Here is a 26899-nt window from a genome sequence, read left to right on the forward strand (position 1 = left end):
GATGATGTGTGCTACCCCTTTCAGTTCTCTCAATGTGTTATCCATACTAACCCAGGCTGGCCCAGTTCTGAGCAAAGATTTTTAAAATGCCATGTTTTGTGGACAAATCTCCAGCAGAAATTAAACTGCGATTATATATTTGAATCTTTTATGACCCAGTCCAGGCCTTCAGGAAGGAAAGGTGGTAAATGCTGATACTTACTGCATGTCACTTAACCTTTAAAGGTTCACAGAATCATTAAAAGAAGAGATGTTTATCATCTAGTCCATCCCTCTGGCGATGAAGGATTGTTCTCTGGCACATTTGCTAGTGTTTTGTTAAGTTTAGTTTCAAATATCCCAAGTGATGGTGTTTCCAACACTTTTCTAATATTTTGACAGGTTATGTAGTCTAATGGGTCCAGAGGTCTTTCCTTTGTTTTTCCCCTTTGTTAATGTCATCTTTTCATTTCTACTTATGCTGCCAGGTACCATCATAAATAATTTCTCTCCATTTTGGTTTCCATGTTTTACATCCTTCAAAAGTTTGTAAACAATTATCATGTCCTCCCTTTGCAGTCAGTTACCAAACAATACCACATTTGCCTCTTTTAACATTTTCTCTTAAGTCAGTCCTTTCAGGCCCCAATCATTTTTGTGGATGTTCTCTGAACTCTCCAGTTTGGCCGTACTCTTTTAGTATTGAGGTGCATAGGATTGCTTTATGGAGGTTCAGTAACATAAGATTGTAAATATCTTTTTTGTGATTTATGGGGCTATATACAGGTGAGTACAAGATTCTCACAAAGGTGCAGTATTTATTGTATAGTCCTGGGAACACGAGCTGTTCCTAGTTTGGGTAATTGAAGCCAGTGGCTCAGTACTGGTGTAAGAACCAATAGTGCAACATGTCCATGCTAGCCATGCTCTGCTGGTTGCTGTTTAGCCAAGCATCCACATTTGTGTTGAAGCTGCATTGCCCTTTAACAATCAATTCCCAGCACAGCTCCCTGAAACTTTTATTAGTGGAAGTTTTTGAAAAGTCTGGGGTAGTACAAAGTTCAGAGCAAAGGTCAGACCTGAGAAATGTTTGTGGTGTTTGGATGTAGGGTTTTGGTTTGGCCGAAGCCATCCATTTTTTTTAGACCTATTCTAGAGGGAGGGTAGAGACACCTACCTATAGGAATTTAAAATAAGCTTCTATGCAAGTCTTACTCCCTACTTTCAGTGCCTAAGCTCTTTAGTAAATCTATTTAAAAGTAAAATTTCCTTTGCACCAAATAAAATAAAAACCAGCGGATAGTACTCTAACGCTCTATGCACTTGGACATGGCAAAAAAGACGAAGACTAAAGCCTGATGCAATCTCCTGGGGCTTTTTATTTTTAAAAAGTTATATACAAATTTAGAAAATTATGACTGTGGGTCTGATCTTGTTTCGTTTTGTCAGCAGCAAACTTCTGTTTACTTCACTTGGAGCAGAACTGGACCCTGTAGTTAATTTTTTTTTTAAACTTCAGACCTCAGCCGTTAAATTAACATTCAATGTTTTTCTGCTTCTCAAATTCCTATCCTTAATGAGGGTCCCTGCCAGACTAAAGGGAGGAATGAAGAACATCAGTGACACTCCAAAACAATATTGGCAACTGAGAAATATGAAAAGACAGGTTGGTTCAGCTGGATAAACAAGAAAGAAAAGATCCTAAAGACGAAAAAATACTTAATGTCTCTTTTTTCCCAAGCTTGATTTACCCAGCAGCTCACTTGTTTTCTCAAAAAAGAGCTGAGCATCCATCCATGGAAAAACTATGGAATTATTGTTTGATTAACTGCTCGTACTGTCATTACTTGATGCCTAATTATGCATCCGTGTTTGCCTCATTATGTCATGAAGCAACATCATGGCAGATTAGTTTGTGAATTGAGAAACAGATACTTCTATATAGCTATTTGCTTCCTTTCCCTCTTCTCAAATAGAGCATTGATCTTGAACAACAGTTTAGCTCTGTAGCTATATAACCCCCGTAAATACCCAGCCTAGAAGGCAAATTCTTCACTGCAAATGACCAAAGAAAAATTGCTTGAATTAATCTTGAGCAGATCATTTTCCTGTGTTACAGTTAGAGCAGGTTTTTAGAGGAATGCCATCAGTTGTGGATTTCTAAAGACTTTCTCAGGAACATTAACCCACTGTGTCCCATGCCTCTGCTACTTTCATTGTGGTTCATTATATAGCAGTAACTTGAAAGGCAATACCTAAAGCAGAGTTAACATTTTCAAATTGCGGGGAAGAAGCAGGGGAAAGCTTAGGGGGGAGAAATCAGGATGGTGGGAAGTTCAGCCATCACAAAAAAAGAAAGTGACAGGGTATGGAAAGATCACTACAGACTGGGTGCGCAAGCAAACAACTAACTAATGCACTCACAACATTGTAAGAACATTAGCTGATGAGAACTGAGTCCAAGTATCAGAAGAGGGAATGCACCATCCCTGAACAATCCCATATGGCAAAAAGTTAATCAAGAAAGGCTTAGAACGCCAACAAACGAGAGAGAGAGAAAGTCAGGACAGTAGCAGGAAGCAATCTAGAAAGTTAATGAGGTGCTTGGATTCAGAAATAAAAGAAATTAGCACAATTTCTCAAAGCTTGTGCCCCTTCTGGCCACCAAAGTGTTGTTCCCAAATGTGGGAGCTATATTTTAGGAAAGATATTGAAGAAATAAGAAAGATGCAACATATCCGTAAACTTAAATATCCTTGAAAATTGGTGTTTAGTTCTAGGATTTATATTGGTTAGAAATTCAGGGTGCCGTGCAGTGCGGTGGTGAGTCCATGCTGCAAGGTATTATGCATCCTCAGATTGTGATCTGTTGAAGTTATACAGTATCTTGAGCAGGGGATCAGCTCCATGCAGCATTGGACCCTACATTAGAAACTACCTTAGAAGGAAACACATTTTGTTATGTCATTGTAAAGCCAAAGCAACTTCTTGACCTGATGTCAAACTCTAGAACAGTGATACTTCGATGTCAGTGGTTCAGGAGCCAAATTAGCGATCAGCATTACCCAAAAGAGCCACAGTAATGTGAATTCATTGTTTCATTTATTATTATATATACTCACAGCAAAATGCCTGACCAAGTATTCTACAATTGGTTAATAACATAGTAAAAGCATCCTGACTGGTTAATAACTTTGATTAATAATTAAATCACACAGTGTTTTAATATCATGTGCTGCAAAGAGCTGCAAGAGACTTATTAAAGAGTCACTTGTGGCTCCTGAGCCTCAGTCTGAGTATCCCTGCTCTAGAACAAGGATTGACAGGTGGGGAGGGTTAAACTGAACCTCAGGCAGTTCTGGGCTCAAAGAGAACATATAAGGAATTTCCTTGCTCATAGACAGCCAATCCTTACTCAGGAAAAACTTCTACTGAAATGTTGCCTGAGTAAAAGGACTAAAGGCTGAATAAGGACTTAAGGTTTTGCCTCACTATGATTAGTATATAGAATGGACAACAAAAATGGCAGCATATGTGTCTATTGTTAGGCAGAAAGTTAGCAGAATACATTGCAAGGTGGAATATTAAGAGCTGAATTCTGATACCTTTATCCATGTTTAGTAGCACCTAGGGTGTTGTTCAGTGAGAGTAAAGGAATCAGAATCTAGCACTAATTTTTAAAAAAAGGGTGCAGGGATTACATAAACTGCATGACCTCCTTTCACCCTTGAAAGTACCTGTGTTCCTATCCTTTATGCAAAAGTTCTCCTGCAAACTGTGTCTAGGGCTTTTGAGGGGTTAAAAAGAGCAATGCTGGAGAAAACAATTTTCTAAGATGACAGTGCCTAGTATAGAAGCCAGTGGTATATTTTGGAGGAAGAACTAAAAATATGTCAGATAGTTTCAGGCAACACAGAGAAAATGTCAGTGTAATGACAGGTCTCAAATCTTCAAGACTTTTCACTGTGTTATAAATATGTAGAAATTGTCCTTGTTGACATGTTATTGTCAAGTATAGTTTATAATTGTTAACAATTAATGCTGTCATGATGCAGTTTAGTCAGTCATGTTACACTGATAATACAAGGATGGCATTTATGACTAATTTACTGCTATCAAAGAAAATGATGCTTTCTCTATTTCAGTCCTCAGTATCCTCATTTAGTTGTATCCTAGGAGAAACCTCAGACTTACATTCCTTGGAGACAGTTTACTGTATAAATACCTGTGTAATGAACAGAATTGTTAAAAGAATCAAATTTTAATGCAACAAGGTCATCTATTTGACAGGTTTGTACTGTATAATTATGCCCAGAAGAACTATCTGTAGGGCAGCCTTAGATTTATTTGTTACGGCACACTTAACATATAGTTTTCCTTGTAACCGTATATTAGCCCAGATCCTCCACTGACTTAGGGGGACACTTTTGTTTCACTACTAGTGTAAGGAAATCTGAAAGCCAGTGCAGTCTGCCCTGGAATGATTTCCTGGTACAGGGGGATCCTTTAGCAACACAAAGCCAACATAACACCTTCTATTCTACTTCCCTCCTTGTGGAGGCATAAGGGTCATGGCCATGGGACAAGGCAAACAGACAGAGTTTCTGTAAGCCCTGCTGATTCCCAGCTGACACAAGGGCTTTTGAAGCAATTAGCAGCCCATGTAAATTAGGGGACCAGCCACTCACACAGCAGACCCATGATTGCTGAATGGGCTTCCATACATTTGTCTTCAGTACTATTCTTACACCTATTGGGGGTGTCATGCTGAGAGTGCCAACCTCAGGGCACAGTGTCAAAGAGCAGAACAGATACCCCAAACTGGTGGTACATTCTATAATTAGATTTCACCAACCCAGTAACCAATGTGAACTCCTGGATCACTGTACCAATCTTACTATGGAGTCAGACAGTCCCCTTGGGCGCTCCAGTCTATATTGCCACTGAGGCAAGCTGGACTTAGTGATAAATGGCCACTTAAGCCAAAGATCACAAAATATTCAGGTTGCTCACAGTCCCAAGAGACCGTCCCTTACTCCAGGTCAATTTGTACCTTCGATCTCACATCAAAGACAATGCTGGTAACCAATCTTATAGTAAACTAACTAAGGATTTATTAATTAAGAAAATAAATGAGTTATTTACAGGTTAAAGCAGGCAACATATATGCACAAATGAGTTACAATCCTAGGTTCCAAAAGGTGACAAAGCTGTAGTAATCTGTCCACTGAATGTCTTTTCAGGATAACCCAGGTTGACCCTGCTTGTTTCTTACAAGGGCTGCAGCTAAGAGTCCAAACAACAAAGAAAGAACTATTTCTTCTTGTGAGCATCTTTATATGTCCTTCCCTCAGAATTCAAACCTGTGTGACGATTGCACCTGCATGTAACTTCTTCAGGGGTGGATGGAGCAATCAACAAAGTTTTTGTCCTACAATGGCCAATTTAGTTTTGATAGTCCTTCTTGATGGGTGGGGGGAACCACTCCTCCAGTCTGAGTTCACAAGTTCAGAGCAGGCATTTTTACAACTATAATGCAAAATTTTCATATTACCTTTATAGCATGGGGTTCAGACAGTACAAGTAATATTGCGTGCAGCAATTTACAAGCATTTTATAGAATCTAAACCCTAAACACATTCTTACAAGTCTCAGACCTATCTTGAACAATACTAATATACAGGTGAACAGGTCTGGCTTCCAGCTATGCATCTGTCAGTACTCAACTGACTCCTACAGCCTTAGCCAGAGCTGGTGCCTGTTTTGCCTGTGTCACAGGGGGTATTAGCCCCAGAAGTTAAAACATGGAGGGACACAGAGCATAGGTGCTAGAACTAGGGGTGCTACCACACCCTCTGGCTTGAAGTAGAAGTAGTAACCCAAATACATGGTTTCCTGCCTTCATTACCCATACTATAAAAATTGTTCTAGCACCACTGGAACAGAGTGGAGCACACTTCTCCTTTCCCCCTGGCTTATGTGGTGAGAACTCCACATCCTGTTCCGATCTGCTTCAACCACTGGTTAGTCCTGGTCTCCTGCCCGTAATCTAATTAAGGTAATTGTTATGCTTAATTGCAAAGACAATTGTCAGTTAGTTTATTCTCAACGTCCTGTTCTAGGTGATTTTGCAGTGTTGCTGTGTGCCTCATTCTGAGTAGAGGTGGCTGCATTTCACAATTTACCATTGCTATTGTGAGAAAAATGATTCCTTTGTATACCAGTAGTTAGGGAATTTTGTATCTTTCTGGATGAACAGAACTAGAAGAATATTTTATATTTATATACTATCTCTCTTTAGAAAGATAGCTTGTAGTTTGCTATACATAACAGGAAATACACAGCGAAAGGTAGAGGCAAGCTTAAAGTAAAGAAGGTGAGAGGATTTTCCCAGTCATTCTCAAAGACTTTCCCTAAGCATAGATACAAACAGGACTAAGGGTATATACTAAAGGATAATATGCTTGAATGTTGCTAAGTTATTGTAACAAAGTACAAGCTAAATCAATTTTTCCAAGTATTTCTCTTCCCATCACTGTCTTTCTTTTTGGGGACATATTTGCTGTCAGTCATGAACACCAATGAAATAAGACTGCCAGTCAGCACAATGAGCAGAAATGGGTAGTACAAAATGGCAAGGTTTCTCATTACAGGTATGACATGAAATAAACTTTCAGTGAAGAACAGCTTACATTCCCTTTGTAACCTTTCTAAAAGGGTTTAAAATGTAATGAACAGTTGTTGATTTCTGTATTTAACTTCGGCTTGTAAAACAGGATTTTAGCTGTTATATTATGTTTTTCATAGTATTCCAATTCTCTTTTCAGTAACAGGAGCTCAATAAATTATGTAAATGTATACAATCCTTACTGTGTGTATTGAACTCTGTCTTTAACTGCTCTGAGCTCACAAACTTTGCAGCTAATGGAAGAGAAAAAGGTGTCTTCAAGGCACCTTTCTGCCTCCCTGATCCTAGGGTTGGTCAAGGGCTGAAACAGTCCTCAATTCAAGTTAGAGCAGCCATTAGACTGCTCTAACTTGCACCTACTGGAACAGTCCCCTAGGGATTAATTTTCTGACTCAAAATCAGCAGAGCACCACACACACAGTCATGTCCCTATGTGCCCCCCAACATGCTCCTCTGTTTAGAGGGGGAGCAGGTGGTGTATATAGGCCAACATAGACTTTACAACACAGTGGGGTTCCCTGGCTCAACATGCATTTAACACACCCAATGAATGTCAAATCAGTTCAAATTATACTTCTCCAACTAAAATAAAATCAACATATTAACAGAGTTAGCTAATGTTGTGCAGAGAAGCATTAAATAATCCTCCCAGCACGATGGTTGCCCTCAGGTGAGATGAACACTGCTGGTGACCCAGTTGTCAATAATACCATGACAGGAAATGTGGGAGCTGGCTGTGCTGTCTTGGAGAGAGGTTTGGTGGGGGAGAAGCTGAGTAGATCACAGACAATATGCCATGTGTATGACTGGCAGAGCCAGGGGGCTTAATTTCTCGGGTATCTCTCTAGCGCCTTTACTTCTTCAAGTAGTGCCCCTGTTGCTGCTCCACTGTAGGTGTGCTTGCATCCCTGCGCTGCTGATTAGAGAACTTTGGTAGCCGTGTCTGTTAGGCTCGCACATGCACTGCCCCCCACTCATGCTCTGCCACGAGGCTAACCAGTGCTGCGCTGGTGAGCCCACCTCAGTTCCTTCTCAACTGCCCCAGCGAGAGACGGAGCCATTAGCAGTCTGTTCATCGGATCGTTATTCCTACTGGAATTCAAATAGTTAATAACTTTCTTAGTCTGAGGACATGTCTACACATACAATGCTGCAGCATGTCTGTGAAGACACTCTGTGGCTGATGGGACCTCTCCCTTCGGCATAATAAAAGCACCTCCACAAGCAGCAGAAGCTATGGTGGTGGGAGGTCTCCCACCAACATAGCATTGTTCACACCAGCACTTACATCATTGTAACTTATGTTGCTCATGAGGATGGTTTATTCACATCCCTGAATGGCATAAGTTCTGCTGACAAGCTGTAGTGTAGACATAGCCTTGGAGTTCCTCTAGTTTTTTTCTTTAAAAAAAAATGAACCTTTTTTCCCTTTGTCTGGGGTTTTCCCTAGTGCAAAGTATGCCCGCTTCACTGGGATTTAAGAGGTGCCTCTCATGCAAAGAGGCCATCCCAGTAGCAGGCAGATGTTCCTGCTACATCTGTTGTTTCAGGGAAAAACGCATTTTCCAAAAGTGTGGTCTTTGCCAACTATTAAAGTCCAGATCTCAGAAGGACTAAGACTAAAACTCCTCCTCATGAAGATAGCCCTCCAGCTGCCCCTGGACCCAGGCCAGGAGTCACCCAGATGGTGTGAATCTTCCCACATCTAAGGTCAACATCTAAGGTTTATGAGTCGAAGAAAACAGCCTCATGTAAGGCTTTAAAAAAGAGAGCCATGAGTCCTTAGAGTGGGCTCCAGGCTAGTCAAAAATATCTCCGGCACATTCAGTGTCATGAGCTCCAAGGGCACTAAGGCCATCCAAACATGGCACCCATAGCTCACGAGGTTCTGGTGCACAGGTACCATTGATGCACCTAAGGACGTGATGGGCATAGGTACCGAAGCAACAGTACCGACAAGGAAAGGTAAGGATAGAGACTGCACCACCTCTGGGAAGATGCTGCCAGTACAGGCATTAACATCAGCACCATCAACAACATGCCCTCCAGCCTCAGAGTGCTCAGCATGTACCAGATCTGATCCCCTCAATACCATTGAGCTAGCACCAACAACCGCCATCGGTACCGAGTATGACAGCAGCACAAGGGATCAGACACTCAAGGGACCTCGCGATAGCTGAGATACCAGAGTCTCCCCTGCTCGGTACTGCAGCCCTCGTACCGACCGAGTTTATGTTGGACACAGGAATCTCCACTAGTGGAGAATTGGAGAGCAAACAAGAGGAGGTTGTCTCCCATCCCTTATAGTGCCCACTACCAATCTGGGTCCCCTCAGTCATACCCTTCCTCTGCTCCTCAACCATCGTGGTATGGCCAGCCATGAGCCCAACCACCATGACCCCGTCCACCACCCCAGTGGCCCTACTGGGATCCTGGGCAGTGTACAGACTCCACACCGAACATCTAGTGAGGCCCACCATGAGCCATTTAGGTGCTCTCCCTCAGCCACAGTATCCAGAGCCTCTGAACCTCTCAAAAAGATCATGGAAGAACATGAGGTCAGATTCAGGGGTGGTGGAACAATTTTTACAGGGGGCATGCTGATGATGGAAACCATGTATTGGTGGTGGTCGTTGTTGCTTCAAGCCAAGGGGTGCAGGAGCACCCCTAGTTCTAGCACCACTAATCGGATTTGAGGAGGAGGTCCCACCATAGACCAGCATTTCTTCCTCCTCTCCAGACAAGGCAGTGATGCCTTCTCTGCCGTCTCTAGCAGACAACTTCAGGGTATTTCAAGATTTGGCAAAATGGGTGGCAGACACTTTGCAGATACCTATTGAGAGGTAAGACACCTATCATTAACTCATGGACATCTTGTACTCCTTTTCCTCCAGAAGAGCTCCTCCCAGCAAATAGGCCCTTCTGGACCCAACCAAGCCAACTCCAGCATCAGTCACGCCTTCCTTAAAATGGATCAATAAGAAATATTATGTCCCGGCCAAGGATATGGAATTTCTTTTTTCCCATCCCCTCCCTAATTTGATAGTTATGGATGCACTGAACTCCCGAGGTTGCCAACACTGGGTGAAGTCCACCCACTATGACAGGGGTTGGAAGCACCTTGACCTATGTGGGAAAAAGACCTATTCATCTGTCTCACTGCAATTTAGAATTGGAAATTCTCAGGCTCTGTCAGCAAAATACAGCTACTGTACATCAGTTACTCTAAGCTCAACACATTTATTGATCAGCTCCCAAAGTCACACTGAGAACAGTTTCGTGCCATTGTTAATGAAGGACAACTGGTGGCCAAGACAGCACTCCAGTCAGCACTTTATGCAGTCGACGCAGCAGCCCTATCCATCTCCACAGCTGTTATGCAGTGAGTGTCATGGTTGCACCTGTCCAGCTTCCCTAAGGAAGTGAAGATTACTGTAAAGGACCTCCATTCAAGGATGCCAAATTGTTTGCCAAGAAGACTGATGCATCCCTCTATACACTCAAAGATTCCAGAGCTACTCTTAGTCATTAGGGATTTATATACCTGGACAAAACAGAAAATTTAGTCCTCAATCTCAGCATAAATCCTGCATGCCACACACTCTAATTCAGTGCTATTATAAGCCTCAAAGGAAAAAAATCAAGGTTTTCAAAACGCAAACCACCAGGCCCGCAGTCTTCCTCTTCGCAACCATTCACCTCAAAACATCAGTTTTGACATCTTGGTCGGGGTACCAAGTGACCACTCCTCTCAACACTAACTGCAGCTGATCAACCCATTGTATCCATTTGGGTGCTGCTTTGCTTCATTCCACAACATCTGGGAATGAATAACATCCAACAAATAGATTCTGGAAATCCTCTGCAATGGGTACTCCATCCACTTCACCTCCCTCCCCCTCAACACCCTTCCCCTTCCCTCTTCAGGGACACTTCTCATGAGAGTGTGTTGCAACAAGAAATAGATCACCTTCTTTGCTTAGGAGCCATAGACCTGATCCTCACCATCTATGAGGGATAGGTTTTTACTCTCATTATTTCCTGATACCCAAGAAGAAGGGAAGTTGAAGACCCATACTGGACCTCTGAGCACTGAATAAATTTGTCAAGGGTCAAAAATTCAAAATAGTCACACTAGCAATGATTATTCCATCTTTGGAACAGGGAGATTGGTTCTCAGCCCTCGACCTGCAGGATGCTTACTCCCATGGACAACTCCCCAGATTTACCCTGGGCCAGGACACTTACTAGTATAGAGTACTCCCCTTTGGCATCTCATCCGTTCTGAGAGTATTCTCCAAGGTCCTCTCTAACATGCTCCCAGGGGATCAGGGCCGGCTCCAGGTTTTCTGCCATCCCAAGCGGCGGGGGAGGGGTGGGAAGCAGATCGGCGGCACTTCGGCGGCAGCTCAATCGCGTCGCTCCATTCTTCAGTGGCAGTTCAGCGGCAGGGCCTTCACTCCCTCTCTTCCTCTTCGGCGGCACTTCGGCAGCAGCTCAAAGAGGAAGAGAGGGACTGAGGGACCCGCTGCCAAAGACCCGGACATGCCGCCCCTTTGTATTGGCTGCCCCAAGCACCCGCTTCCTTAGCTGGTGCCTGGAGCCGGCCCTGCAGGGGATTATGATCTCCCCTCCCCCCCCCCCCCCCCCCCCCCCCCCGGATGATTGTCTCCTCAGAGCCCGCTCATTCATTGATGTCCTTCGAGTCACCCAAACAACTATAGACTTGTTCATGGAGCTGGGCCTACAGATCAACATCCAAAAATTGATGTTAACCCCTGTATGCCACCTACAGATCATAGGAGCTGATCTTGACTCATTACAGGCAAGGGTGCTCCTTCCACAGCACAGGTTCCACAAATTGTCCATGCTCAGAGTCAGTACAAACCAGCCCTCAAATAGCACTGTCTTTAACTTCTGGGGCACGTGGTTGTGGGCATGTTCATGATAACTCATGCCAAGCTTTACACAAGGTGGCTCCAGACATGGTTCGGCTTGGTTGACAGGCCAAACAGAGACAGTCTAGACAAACCTCTCATGGTCCACCAAAGTCAAACACTCCCTGGACTGGTGAAGGACCCATCAAATGTCTGCATGGTGATCCCCTTCTCACAACCTTTCCCATTGTTATTTCTCACCACCGATGCATCCCTCAGAGATTGGGGTGCACATCTCAACAACCTCATGGAGATGTCTCTTCACATCAACCTCCTCAAACTCAGAGCGGTCAGGAATGCTTGTGCTCACTTCCGCTAATCAGAAGTGTACACACACAAGAGTCATCGCAGACAACATAGGGTGCATGTACTACATATATCGTCGGGGAGGGGGGCAAATCGCACTCCCTCTGTGCAGAAGCACTAGAGCTGTGGAACTGGTGCATTTCCCACCGAGCCACAATATCAGCACCCTACCTTCCAGGAGTACAGAACACAACAGTGGACAGTCTCAGCCACAAGTTCCACATGACCACAAATGGGAGATGAACTCAGCAGTACTTCATGAGATATTCAGATGGTGGGGGACACCAATTATAGACTTATTCACCACTTACCTGAACAAGAAATGTCCATTCTACTGCTCCTGGGCAGGCCTCGGACTACACTCCTTAGGGGACACTCTCCTTCTCTTGTAGGACAAGGGCCTGCTATATGCCTTTCTCCCAATCCCTCTATTATCAAAAGTCCTGTTTAAAAATAAAAAGAGAGAGCGCAAACATCATACTGATTGCTCCCACCTGGCCGAGACAGACATAGTAACCTTACCTGTCACGGCTGGCGAAGTGTCCACTGATCCTTCTTCACAACCAAGGACGCGCACTCAGCCACAACCACAACCTGTGGCTACTGTGGCTGAAGGCCTGGTTCCTTCATGGTTCCAACACAGAAAGATCCTGCTCTGAGGAGGTACAGAAAGTTTGTAGCCAATTTCCCACTGTGTAGTAAAGTCATACTTACCCGCAGAAGTGGACCAGGTTTCAGGGTTGGTGTAATTCTAGACAAATTTCCCTGACATCTGCTACTCTCCCAATGATCATAGACCAGGGACGGCCAAACTTTTAGCCTGAGAACTGCATCAAGTTTCCAAAATTGTACAGAGGGCCGGTTAGCGGAGGCTGTGCCTCCTCAAACAGCCAGGCGTGGCCCACCCCCTATCCGACCCCTCCTGCTTCTCACCCCCTGACCTCACCCCCCCCCCCAAATCCGGGACCCCTGCCCCATCCAACCACACTTTCTCCCTGACTGCCCCCCGCTGCCCCATCCAACCCCTAGTCATTCCTGACTGCCCCCTGGAACCCCTGCCCACATTCAACCCCCCTGCTCCCCACCCTCTGATCACACCACCCCCTATCCACACCCCTGCCCCCCGACCACCACCCCGAACTCCCCTGCCCTCTATCCAACCCCCCCTCTCTCTGCCCCCTTACCACATTGCCTGGAGCGCTGGTGGCGCTACAGCCGCACTGCCCAAAGCACCAGGACAGGTTGCCACACCACCCGGCTGGAGCCAGCCACGCCACCGCGCAGCACAGAGCACCGGGTCAGGCTGGGCTCTGCAGCTGTGCTGCCCAGGGAGCTCACAGCCCCGGTGGCGGAGTGAACTGAGGATGCAGGGAAGGGAGAGCTGGGGGGGGGGGAGGGGCCGGGGGCTAGTCTCCCAGGGCAGGAGCTCAGGGGCAGGCAGGAGGGTCCCGCGGGCCAGATGTGGCCTGCGGGCCGTGGTTTGCCCACCTCTGTCCTAGACTATAGGCTGACTATCAAGAAATCAGGACTATATCTTAATTTATTCAAAGTACATCTAGCAGCCATAACATCCTTCCATCAACAAATAGAGGGATACTCAGTGTTCTTGCACGCAACTACAAAGCAACTCCTCGAGGGTATAATAAGCTTTTTACCCTAAGCCTCACTGATATAACAGGGAGGCTATTCTATACACATTAGATGTTTGAAGGGCTCTGGCCTTTTACCTGGACAGGACAAAGACCTTTAGAAACTCTCCTAAGCATTTCCTTTCCATTGCGGACAGATCAAAAGGTACAGCAATGTCTGCACAGAGACTCTTGAGCTGCATTAAACAATTCTACGAGATTTTCAGGGTCATTCTTCTATCTGAAATCCATACACACGCCACAAGGTCAATTTCTGCTTCAGTTGCCTTCCTCAAGAATATCCCTATTTTGGAAATCTGCAGAGCAGCCATCTGGGCATCTGTACATACTTTCACAGAACACTATGTGGTTACAGGCGACTCTGCGTTCAACGCCAACTTTGGCACTTCAGTATTATCATCCATAACAGACTTGACTCCAAAGCCTCAGCCCTCCATTGGGAACACTGCTTGGAAGTTATCTACAGTGGAGCACCCATAGGGGCACTACTCAAAGAAAAAGAGGGAGTTACTTTGCAGTAACAATGGTTCTTTGAGACGTGTGTCCCTATGGGTGCTCCACAACCCACCCTCCTCCCCTCTACTTTGGAGTTCTTGTCAATGACTCTGCAGTAGAGAAGGAACCGAGGGTGGTTAACTGGTGCAGTGCTAGTTAGCCTCATGGTAGAGCACAAGGTGGGGGGACAGCGCATGTGCAGGCCAAACAGACACTGTTACCAAAGTTCTCTGATCAGAAGCACAGGGACACAAGCACATCTAGTCCACAAGGTGAGTAACTTCCTCTTTTCTTGGCCTCATCATGTGTCTGCACTGTAGCCACACTAGTCCCTAAGTCTGGGAAAGAAGAATGTACTGTAAGATCTGTAGCTTTGGTGTCTTTTCTAAAATCTCTCCATGCTTTTCCTGGGAATCATAGAATCATAGAATCATAGAATATCAGAGTTGGAAGGGACCTCAAGAGGTCATCTAGTCCAACCCCCTGCTCAAAGCAGGACCAATTCCCAGCTAAATCATCCCAGCCAGGGCTTTGTCAAGCCGGGCCTTAAAAAGTGTAGGGGGTCTTGGTGAAGAAGGTTCTGCTCACCTAGCACATCTGCCACCAGGAGGAATCAATAAAAAGCATACACCTTTTAGCCACACAAAGAGGGAAGAACAACAAGTCCATTAAAAAAAAAAAAAAAGTTCCTCCTCTGTCATCCCTATCAATTCAAAGTGTATACTTTTGGACACTGAATTAGCAATTGGGTATTCTGCTTGAGCAGACCTTTAATTACTAGGACAAAACAATTTTCTCTTCGCTGCTCTTTTAGAAAAACTCCTCCAGGTTTTAAATGAAGATAAAGAGCCCACACAAAAGAATTACAATAGAGAATTTGTTTATAGACTATCAACAGTGGAGACATAATGCTGCCCTTTATCATCACTTGTCATACTAGTGACAGCCTATAAAACTCTTGCTCCTGCATGACTCTTTATTTGTCACCTTCTGCGCCAACTCCTGCCCTGGCAGATGCCTGGCATGTATCAGACATATGATTTATTACCTCATTTAATCAACACTGTGAAAGAAAGAAAGAATTATATCTTTTCTTTTTAAATTACGAATTAGGCATCTTCCCCCTATTTTTAGTGACAGGAGTGCTGACTTTTTTTTACATCTGAGGTGCCCCATTTATTGCTCAGTGAAGAATTTAAATATTCGTGTCTCTCTCATGCCTGCCTCTGAAAGTGAAATTTATGTAATATTGCTGCATATAAATGAAGCCATCCTACCTCAGTGTTTTATTGTCATGGCAAGCTTGCTTGAACTGATTCTGCTGGCAATAAATGGCCTGAATGTGTTGTCTCGGAGATTTAAAGGCCTTTCATTTCATTTTGTTTTCTATTTTGCACATCACATTGGAATTTCTTTAGAGAATTTCTCCTGAAATTATGGTTTTGCCTTGACACTGAAGGGTGTGTGTGTGTGTGTGTATTTGGAGATGCAGCTTACTGGCTTCTCAATGTATATGGATAATGCAGAGGGCATGTGTATACAGGAGGTTTTCTTGGAAGATGATATCTACAGCAATCGAATAGTCTATCAGGCTGGTGATAAAAATTAAATTGAGATGTGTGTGGTAAAAATCAGATTTCCCCCTGCCCTTTTGCTATGAAGGGAAACTCAAACTGGAGTCCTGTGGTAAAGGGGCAGTTTATTTTGATATTCTGGAGAAATGTGATGTTAAAAGCCAAAACTCATAGAAATTAGTAACAGAAAAGACCTACTAGATGAGATTTTGCTAAAACAGGGTTATTCCCTACAGCATATTCGCAAATGCTTGTACTATCTAGTTTTCAATGATCCTTAGACACAGGGGCTTTCACAGTTTTGCCTTTCTTCTAGGAACTGACCTTCATGACCACTAGGTTGTGAGGTGTTTTATGTGGGGGCAATTCTTGAAAACAAACCACTAAGTGCGGCTCTTGCAGAAACAGCAGCATGATTTGTCAACGGTCTTGCCAACATTCTGAGAAGTGCATTGGTTGCTTATATGTCGGTGACTGACCATCAAGGTTTTATATTTAGCATTTATATAACCTTAGAAAATATTGGCCCAGTGAGGGCCATCTGTTGTGTTAGGTCTCATTGTGTCTGAGATTGGCAGGACTGGAACTGAGTGTCCTGAGACATACATTTAAAATGGAAATGCAGTATGGAAGCACTTTCATACTGATTTAACTTGAGGAGCATTATTATCTGTGAACCCGATTTTTTTTGTTTTGAGAAATCTTCATTCTCTGAACCATATTATAGTAGATTGTTGAAACTGGGTTCTGCATGCAGCTTTTGTAGTAAAGAGATTATGGATTACATACTAAATATTTCATCTTTGTAAAATTTCAAAATTAGACATGTATTAGATGTAGTTATTGATACTCTCTTCTGTATCAAAGTTTAGGATTAGAATATTGCTTACATGGATTTAATTTCCTAATTTGCTCAGGGGTTACTCAGTCTAGACATTTTCTCGAATTTTTGAAAGAGCTCTGGTGTTTTGATGGCATCAGTCAAACTGATTTCTTTAAAAATGAGTATTCGCTGACATTCAGTAATTTCACTTTCTGAGTAAGTAGGATGACTTTGTAGGTACAAATCTAAGTGAAGCCATACTTAGAATACTATGTAAATAGTACAAATGTTGTTTGTATAGTTGACTCTTTTGTGTTCTTTGTGCCATTCTAAAAACCTAATAAAACTACTAAGTCACAGGACAAAAAATGGGCTTATTCAAAAGGATAAAACTAACTTAGGAAGACTGGATCCTAATATTCAAAGGTGTGCGGAGTTATTTAACACAATGTTTCCCGAAGTGTGGGATGTGGTCCCTGCTAGGCATGAAGGGCTAGTTGGGAGAATGGGGACTTCTCCATGGAGATCTCTCCAGTCTCAGCTTTCACTTTCACTCAGGCTGTTATGTTTGTGGGGAAAAAAACCTTCAAAATATGAAGAGCACAACTGATGCAGAGATGCTTGAATGAGTTTGCAGGGAGCCTAAAACCCTAGCTCTGAGGTTTCATTTCAATGGTTGCTAACTCGGATGTCAATGGAGATACTATAAACACCAACATTTTCACTGCTTAGCAAATGAGGTAAGAAAGGAGAAGTACTATACGGCTGATCTATACTAGGAACTTAGGTTGGCAGGGGTGAGGATTGAGAGACATAGCTGTGCCAACCTAACCCTGGTGTAGACAGTGCTAGATTGTCAGAAGAATTCTTCTGTTGACCTAGGCCTGGTCTACACTAAAAAATTAGGTCAGCGTAATTATGTTGCTCGGGGGGGGTGAAAAATCTACATCCGAGTGGCATAATTAAGCCAACCTAAGTCCCCATGAAGACAGCACTAGGTCAACAGAAGAATTCTTCCATTGACCTAACTACTGCTTCTGGGACGCGGATTGCCTATGCTGATGGGAGAACCCCCCCTGTCAGCGTAAATAGTGCCTACACTGAAGCACTGCATAATATGAAGAGCTGCATCAGCATTTCCCAAAGTGTTTGGGTTTGGTTTGGTTGAGGCGGTGTTTTGTTTTTTTGGAGGATGTGGGGGAACGGGGATGGAAAGTGTATAAATTACGATGCTAGGCCACTGACAATGCATGGCAGCACTGCAGAGAGGATGTGATTTGGTTTCATTTTCCTGAAGGGAGGGGCACCTCTTAAAAGCTTGGTAAACTCTGGTTTACCAAAACATGAATGAAGTCCTTTGTACTGGGTGTCTATTTGTACTTAACCAAGGCAAGAGACAATTTCAGGGTTAATCAAAAGAAGAAATTTTGTTTAATCTCGGAGGATTTAAACCAGGATCCTGCAGAGGACAAGGAAGAATGCCTTGTTCTTCCTCTCTTATTCCAAATCCCAACTGCCCTTTCTGTCTTTTCCTTTCTCCCCTGTGATGGTCAGACTCATGAATGATTTATTTGCTTGTGCTGCTTACTAGTGCAGTTGTGTCAATTAAAGAGAAGGTGTTCATTCTACATTGTCCTCAAATAGAAATTGTTAGTCCACCTAGGAGTAAGATGAGTCTAACAGCTATTCTGTTTATCTTATTGTTACCTCATCTTTAATATTAGCCTCACCATGTGTCTACTTCATCCTGTCTGACATGTAGGTTGTGGGCACCCTGGGGCCAGGGCTGTCATCTTACTACTTGTCTGTACAGTACCTAACAATGGGACCCAGATCCTAGACTGGGATTCCTAAGCAATAGTATCATAAAAAAAAATAACAATAAGTTTAACTAGACTTCTAGGTGGAAGTGGGGGGTGAAATGACCATTGAGTTGTGGTAAATTTTCAGAATTTCACAGAAGCACTATACCAACTAACTTTGGCTTGATTTACCATGGAAATTTGCAATTCTCAACAGCATTAAAGCGGTTTCATTTCTTAATGCTATAGGGTGATTAAAATTACCACATAGAAAACTCTGGCTCAGAACCCTTTAAAGAATTCCCTTACCCTGCTGTAAGGCATGTCTGTGCCTTTGTTCTTAGGTATTATTTCCTTTTTCTGTATTCTTATGCTCAAAGAATAACTATGAAAAGAGCTCCTAAAAGCCAAGCAAGGAGTTGGGTAAATATACACTTTAAAGGGTCTTACAAGTGGAAACAAAATGATTCAAGGATAACTTTGAATTTAGGAGTCATGATGCTGAATCTAGGTGGTTTGCTGACAAATCATAAGCGTGTACTTCTTGAGCAGGTAAAGAGAGTATTGCCAGAGGTGTGATTAGTGGCAGCTGGTGCCCAAGATAAGTATTAGGGATGTAGGTAGTAATCTGCACACATCCCTGCTCCTTTGAATGGAAGATGATCATACTTTCAAAGTGAAAAATTGGGACAATCTGCAAAGTGAGGGGGAAGGAGGCAGCTTCTTTCCTCCTCTTTCAGAATGAAAAACTGGGGCACTTTAAAGTCAAGGACCGGGTGGGAGAAAACAGCATGTATCCTTCTTCCATCCCTTTTATTATCCTCTCCTAGCACCAGCCTCTCTTTCTCCAATCTAGATCTTATCCCACCATCTCCACCCACACACAACCAGTTTGCCCACATCCTCATTCACTATTTGACTCTGTTACCTCCTGCACTCAACCCATTCTCCTGCTAGTTCAGCACCACTCCATCTCAACCTCCACCTGCTCAGAAACACCTACCAGCCAATGCCTTTCCTCTTCCTATCTAACCTCTTCATAGCTCAGAGCTACCCCCTAAACCTGAATGGTCTCAAGCTCAGAATATACACACCCCGACTCCTACCCCTCCAGGTTATACATCTCATCCCCAGAGTCACAATTCTTCCTTCCTGACATTGAGGCTCAGAAGTCCCCAGCCCCAACCTGTGGGTCTGCAAAAGCAGAAACAGAGGCAGCAGGGAGCATGTGCAGACAGCTGTTTACTCTGCTTAAGTGGGGCTAGTGCCACACACCTGTATTTCCTGCTCTGTCTCTCACCTGCTGCTTGTGCTGTAGGATAGGAAGGACTCTGGTGTTGTCAGGTGTATTGCAACTTCCAGAGTTCACCTAGAGTCTCCTAGTGGTACTGCATATTTGCCACACTGAATTGTGACAATACTGGTGGGGCTTAGTACCTAAAAGCCAGGAATGATGTTTATATCAAACCGAAGCTCAGCGGAAAGGACATGCTTTTGCTGTTAATGCTTCTGCTATTGCTGTAGCTGTGCGACAAAATACACTTGCTGAAGAACAAGATAGACATCTGAATGCTGTCTGGTTACAGAACTGAGCTAGTAATGCTGTTAAATGCTAAGGGCATTCTCCGCCATAAAAATAGGTAAAATAAAAAGATCAAGACTTGTTGTAGCTGATATTCTAATGTTAATTCAGCTGCCTAAGTTACCAAGAAACAGTGGTTCAAAGGAAAAAGACACCTGAAAAAGTCCCTAGTTTTTTTTTTCCCCCTAGAACATAAGGAATAAAGAAAAAATGCTCTTTTTATACCACATCTGGTAAAGCATTATTCTTCAGATTAAAATCCTACATGCCCAAAGCAAACTCTAAAGACTATATTCATAGATCCTTTGTTATAGAAGCCAGGTGAGGGATTGCTTAAAGGAGATATGTACTGGAGAATGTGCTTCTGCAAATTTTACTCCCTTGCTAATGGAACTTAAAGAAGATGACTGTGTATCTAAGTACTCCATTGTGCATGCAATTACCCAACCTGTACATGGCCAATGTACCTTCTTCAAACAAAGCTTCTTCAAACAATAGGAAGCATCCTCAGATTTTGAGGTCACTGCTGAATAATAGGCCTTTAATACCTGCATAAGTCCAAAACAAAGAGATTGTAGTTGACAACAAATTTCCTACAATCTATAATAATATAGGGCCTGATCCAAAGTCCATGGAAACTATTGGGAACAACAACATTCCAAAGGAATTTCCGAATTTCACAGCATAACAAAGACAAACAATCAGAACCTTATAGAGTCATTTTTGATACGCACTAGCTTGTATCCACTAGCATCAGTAAATACAGCCAGAGCTGTCTCTTGGGTAGGGCGAATCGTAGCGACCGCTCCAGGCCCCGCGCTTTGAGGGGCCCCACAGTCTGGGGCGATTGGCCGGTGCGGTTGGTCCTGGAAGACGAATCTGTCACTTCCACAGGGCCTGCCCTCTTGTTGGCAGTTAGTGGAGACAGCACCCGGCTCGGCCGCCTGCGTTTCGGTGCAGCAAGTCCCCCGACCCAGCTGGAGCCCTGAGCCGCCATGGTGCAATGGCCAACAATAGCCCCGTGGTAAGCACCGGCAACTGCCAGCAGCAGCAGGCAGCCCAGCACTGGGCCCAATCTGTCCTGACGGCCCAGCCACTGATGCAGAATGGAGACCCCAAGCCGGCGGGGGCTGATTTGTCCAGGCCCTACACCCTCCTAGGGACGGCCCTGAGTACAACACGTCAAAAGTGCTAAGTATTGGAGGCCAAGCTTTTCCCTCCTCCTTTCCCTGCCAAATAGTTACTGAATTTATTCAGAGCAGGAATGAACATGACAAACAGAAGTGTTTCATCATAGGCAGTGAATTATTTTTCCTATTGTAGTATTTTCAGTAATTTATTTACGGTGAGGCAAAACTGTAGGAGGTGATTTCACTTCTATTGTTTATTTTTAATTAGAAGAAAATATATTCCAAATGTGCTGTTATGTGATGCATACACAGTCAGGCTAAACAGACAAAATAGTACAGAATATATCAATTGCTGTACTTCTACTGCTTAATTTTATTTGCAAGTCAGCCATCCATTTTCTTCAAGCTGCTAGCCAGTTGCCACTTGCAAGTTTATTTGCCCTCCCATGCTCATAAAAAACAATTTAGTCATGCTGATTTAACACTTAATTTTTAAAAATTGCTTTCCATGCATCATCTGGCATAATTAATACAAGTAGAAAGCCCGCTTGGAAAGGGCATCGTTTGTAAAACCATATGTCAGGATGATCATCTGGCCTTGGGCTGCAGGAACCAGAGAATGGGTGAACATTCTGCAGTTGTTTTGGCCGTGATTATATGGTGCATGGCAACTTGCCAGAAGCAGCTAAGTAGCAGTAAAAGGTCTAGAATGTCAGTGGTTTCCTCTGTGTATTAGAACAAATATCATTTACAATTTATGAACCATCTCAGAAAGGGTTTATGGCAGATACTGAAGGATTTGAAATTACAAGAAATAAAAGGGCACTGAATGCTTATAGTGGTATCTGTTTGCATGTTTTCACACATGTCCGTTCTTAGTTTGGCCCTCCATAGCTGACACCTCTACCCTTTTCCCCTCCTTTCCAGAACACTTGAAAGAGAAGTTGGAGGAGTACATGGCCCGTTTTACCAAAGTGAGGATTGTGCGCACCAAGAAACGAGAAGGGCTGATTCGGACCAGATTGCTAGGAGCCTCGATGGCTAAAGGAGAAGTCTTGACGTTCCTGGACTCCCATTGTGAAGTCAACGTGAATTGGCTGCCTCCATTGCTTAGTAAGTGCTTGAACATTAATTGGCCATTAAAGTCAGAACACATGGTATATTTACAAGAATTAAACTTGTGCCCCCCAAATAAGCAGATCCTTGCACTAATTAGTACTGTATTGCAGGTGGCTTGTGACCATTCTGATATCCCACGCACAGCATGAGATTTCTAGACCTTCGTATACAATACGCCACAGATTTTTGCTGGAATAATTGGACAGATATATATATGCTGGTTACCTTGAAATTGAAAAGTCAGTCTAAGAAAGAGCTTGCTTGTCTGGCAAAACACAGGAATCTGTGCTTCTTTATTCCAGAGATAACTAGTATAACTTCTGCAATATAGTTCTGCTCTTCTCTAGTTTAATTTATTTTTTTTAATAAGAGACCTCTAAGTCTAGTACTAGGTACGGAATGTACTGTAAACCTAAGAGCATTAAGGAATGTTTGGTATGCAGCTATTGTACTCCTTAGTCTTCCACGGTCCACTAAATCAGCTTTTGTTGTAAATATATCCCAGATTTTGGAGTTAAATCCAATAACTGCATTCACAATAGGAAGCTCAGAAAGGATGATTTGCTATTGACTGCTGTGCTGGATTTTAGCTGGAACCAGCGAAGTTCCATTACTCAAAGGCTTGGGGAGAAACAGTTGTAAGTAGTCCAGGATTTAAGTCAGGAAACAATGCTCCCTTCCCTACACATCTGACTACTCACCCCGCCAGACAAAGATGAGTGCTTCCTTCCTTTAGTACAGACAAGAAACCTTTTTCTTTTTTTCATTAAAAGAATCTCTCATAAGGATGGCAGTTTAGCCTTTCCCCAGTGAATGGTAATTATGTCTTGAGTTTTGCTGCTGGAACTGGTTTAGTGGCAAAACATGCTAATTAAACATATTCAAGCAGCAAAACACCTAGTTCTGTTTCCAAACTATGGAACATAATCCAGAAGGCCAATAACCAGTCTCCCTAAATATCCCTGTCAGATAAATTTTGTGGATTATGTTGGTATTGAAGACCATATACTTTCTGACTACGGTTACAGGGGCACCATTTAGGGAAGGCAGGAGGAGGCATCTGCCCTCACTTCCCCCACCCCGAGTTTTTTACCATATTTGGGGGAAGTTCCCAGCGGGGGGAAAGATGCAGCCCCTTCTCCTCCCACTGCCCTGCTCCTTTGCCATCTGCAGCCACAGCATTGCCCCTTGCCCCTGACATGGAGCGGCTGCTAGCAACGCTGCTCGGGACCGGGAGCCTGAATCCTGATCTCCTGCGCAGAGCCAGTGGGGCCTGATGTTGGGGTGTCCCCCTCACCCATTGTGTAGCTAAACAGGCAAAGCGTGCCCCTCACCACAGCTCCTGCCTTGCGGAGCTGCTGCCACTGTGCCAACTAGGGACTGAGTGTATAGCCAGCCCCACAGCAGCAGCACCTCCTCGGACACAGCCCCTCCCTGTACCCTGAGCTACACCTCTCCCAGCGCCTAGCTACCCCCTGCCTGCACCCTGAGCTACCCCCTCTTTGCACACAGCCCCTAGCTACCTCTCTCCCTGGACCACACCCCTGCCTGTACACAGTCCCTAGCTATCCCCGCCTGCACCCTGTGCACTTTTCAAACTTTTTGAGTTGATACACACACCCTTTGAGTTATAATTTTTGATTGCATCCCCCCTATTATCTGAAAAAAAAAAACAACAGCAGCTTTCAGGTGCCTATATAGTCCCTGGAATCACGGTTCAAGTTGCCCCCTCCTCACCAAAATCTGAAATGGTGCCCCTGTTAGGGTACCCAAATTATGCATCCAGTCTATTCCCTAGTTATCACTTTTCCTTATTCACAGCATCAGCATTAACCTTTTATTAAATAGCACCACCATCTTCATGTAAAATTCAAGCTGCTGGTCATATGAAGGAGCAGAGAGACCAGTAGACTTCCACAAGCTACACTGTCAGGTTACTGCTGAAACTGCTGGATGTGCTCACCTTATCTAGCACAGATGGGAGTCTTCTGCCCAGGGCCGGTTCCAGCTTTTCTGCCGCCCCAAGCAGCAAAAAAAAAAAAAAAAAAAAAAAAAGCCAATCGGCGGTAGCCCAATCGCGCCGCTTCATTCTTTGGCGGCAATTTGGCTGTGGGTTCTTCACTCCCTCTCTTCCTCTTCGGCGGCACTTCAGCTGCAGCTCAAAGAAGAAGAGAGGGACTGAGGGACCCGCCGCTGAAGACCCGGAGGTGCCGCCCCGATACCGGACGGAGTGCCACCCCCACCCCTTTGTATTGGCCGCCCCAAGCACCTGCTTCCTTCACTGGTGTCTGGAGCCGGCACTGCTTCTGTCTGCTGTTGGGGTTTAAGGGTTAACTGGATGTTGCTCAGTGCATCCCTCAACTAGTGCAAAAATCTTTAGGCTTCTGACCTAATTTTTTAATAACCGCAGATGTGTGATGTAAACCTTCTACTTTGCTAACTTCAGTAAGCTGGAAAATCAAAAGTTACAGACCCAGCTTTTCTTCTTAACCCTTTTCTGAGGGGAGAAAAACTTTTAACTGGGTTTTCCTCCAAACATTCCCAGCTTAATCACAAACTCAGTTTCCTCAGGCAAATACACAGACAAATGAGACGGTCTGGGTTATACTCTGGTGTTATGGGGGGTGGGGTGATAGCTGTCATCTTCTGGCCACAGTTGGCTCCTTTCTAAGGTAAACTGAAACAGGAAGCAAGTCCTGGAATTGAGTCCCCCTCTCCTTAGGTGTCAGGTCCAATGGAAATAACATCCAGTGAGTCAACAAGGAGCATTCTAAAACTTAGGCTTGAGATAAACTGAGGCCCAAGGCTAGGCTGGCCATGTGTCCAGTTTTCGACCAGAAAGTCAAGTTGACGGTGTAGATCTGACCGGTCCGGACACCCAAAGTCCAGTTACTGTGGGGGGGAGGGAAGGAGGGAGGCGCCGAGTCATCACCCGCGCCAGCCCCTACTCAGCCAGGGCCACCTCCTACCTGCATCGGGTGGCTGCAGCTCCCAGCTCTGGCTCTGCAGTGAGACCCTCCCAACCCATGCAGGAAGAGCAGGAAAGGGGAAAAGCAATAAGCAATGGAGGGAGGGGGAAAGAGGAGTGAATGGGGCGGGGCCTAAAGGGGAAGGGGCAGGGAAGGGGTGGGGCAGGGGCTGGGCTTTGGAGAGACAGAGAAGGGAAGGGGAGGTTCAAGAACTACTGCTGGTGTGTCTGGTTTTTAAATATTACAAAGTTGGCAACCCTACCCAAGGATAGGGTTGCCAACTTTCTATTTCCAGAAAACTAAACACCCTTGCTGCACCCCTTGCCTCGCCCCTTCTCTGAGGTCCCCCCTTGCTCATTCCATCCCCCTCCCTCTGTCACTCGCTCTCCCCCCACACTCGCTCATTTTCACCAGCTGGGGGTGCGGGCTCTGGGTTGGGGCTGGAGATGAGGGGTTTGGCGTGCCGGAGCGGGCTCTGGGCTGGGACCAAGGGGTTTGGAATGTGGTAGGGGGCTCCAGGCTGGGGCAGGGGGTTGGGGTGCAGGCTCTGGGTTGGGGCTAGAAATTAGGGGTTTGGGGTGTAGGAGGAGGCTTTGGGTTGGGGCAGTCAGTTTGTGTGTGGGGGGAGGAGGGGCTCTGGGCAGCACTTACCTCAGGTGACTTCCAGGAAGCTGCTGGCATCTCCCTCTGTGTCCTAGGTGCAGGGGCCACCCCTGTCTGCAGCAGGCGCTGCCCCCGCAGCTCCCATTGGCTGTAGTTCCCGGACAATGGGAACTGCAAAGCCAGTACTGGAGGAGAAAAGCAGCACGTGGAGCCCCCATGCCCACCCCTAAGCCTAGGAGCCAGAGGAAGATGCCAGCAGCTTTCTGGGAGCCACGCAGGCACCCCGTCTGCCCCACTGCAGGCGGCCAACCGGACTTTTAATGGCCTGGTCAGCAGAGCCAACAGGGCCCCTTTTCAACCGGGCATTCTGGTCAAAAAACGGATGCCTGGCAACCCTACCCAAGAATCACCCATTAGACCTGGAACTTGAAACTGAAAATAAAGCAAGGCAAACACAAGATGAACAACAACAACAACAACAAAAGTTTCAAGGGCAGCCTGCACTATGTCTTCCTAAAAGGAGGAATAAACCATTTCAGGACCAGTCTTACTCTGTTTAAAGTAAATGAAAAATTTCTAGTTGCTTAAATGGGAGCAGCATCTGACAGTGGGTCTAAATACCTATTTGTAAGTTTTAACTGAAGGATCCACCTCGTAGCTCTTTCAACACATCCTGCATTTTTTGAATGACACTAGATGAACCTCTAGTGAAGCAGATGGCACATTTGGCACTTACTGCTCTGATGCTGCATCCACAGGGCGAGCTAGGCTGCCCTTATTATGTCTGATTGGATCTGCAAAGCATGTTGAAAAGTCCTCACAGTGAGACAAACTCAACTGTGTTCTAGTGTGAAGGCTTTCTGTGTTTATCAGCCTGCCCTAACCCTATTTCTGAACAGTCCCTCTGGTTGAGACCTCACAAATACTAGGGCTGAAAAAAGAATAATCACTTAGGGTTTTATGACATTTAAAATGTTGCAACTTTCTCATCAAATTGTGTTTTAACTGGTGCAAGCCCATGTATGGAAACGTTTAATACAAAATAAGAGTGGCTTATTTGGGGTTAGCTTAAACTGATTCCTAATTGATTTACAGTAATCAGAAATAAGCCACTCTTACACTGAAATGAGTGTCCACACGGGATTTGTTTGCTGTGGTTTAATCAGATCAGTTCAAAGTCACACCTTTAGTTAACGCAGTGTAGTTGTAGCGGTGTCGGTCCCAGAATATTAGAGAGAGAAAG

At 44.5% G+C, this 26899-nt stretch overlaps 2 protein-coding genes across 6 annotated transcripts in view; one reads left to right on the plus strand and one right to left on the minus strand.

Moving 5' to 3' along the window:
* GALNTL6 (polypeptide N-acetylgalactosaminyltransferase like 6) overlaps positions 1-26899 on the plus strand; it is a 958556-nt gene that overhangs the window by 802974 nt on the left and 128683 nt on the right. For all 5 annotated transcript variants that reach the window (XM_042842096.2, XM_065596587.1, XM_042842097.2 and 2 more), the window contains one exon: positions 21893-22078. In XM_042842096.2, coding sequence (XP_042698030.1) covers positions 21893-22078 — 186 coding nt within the window. The remainder of the gene's footprint in view (positions 1-21892; positions 22079-26899) is intronic.
* Positions 11359-26899, minus strand: part of LOC101938927 (uncharacterized) — a 220700-nt gene continuing 205159 nt past the window's right edge. The window contains exon 6 of the transcript XR_010601413.1: positions 11359-12353. The gene's annotated coding sequence lies outside the window, so the exon portion shown is untranslated. The remainder of the gene's footprint in view (positions 12354-26899) is intronic.

This window comes from Chrysemys picta, chromosome 5 (assembly GCF_011386835.1).
Source record: "Chrysemys picta bellii isolate R12L10 chromosome 5, ASM1138683v2, whole genome shotgun sequence".
NCBI classification, from domain to species: domain Eukaryota; kingdom Metazoa; phylum Chordata; order Testudines; family Emydidae; genus Chrysemys; species Chrysemys picta.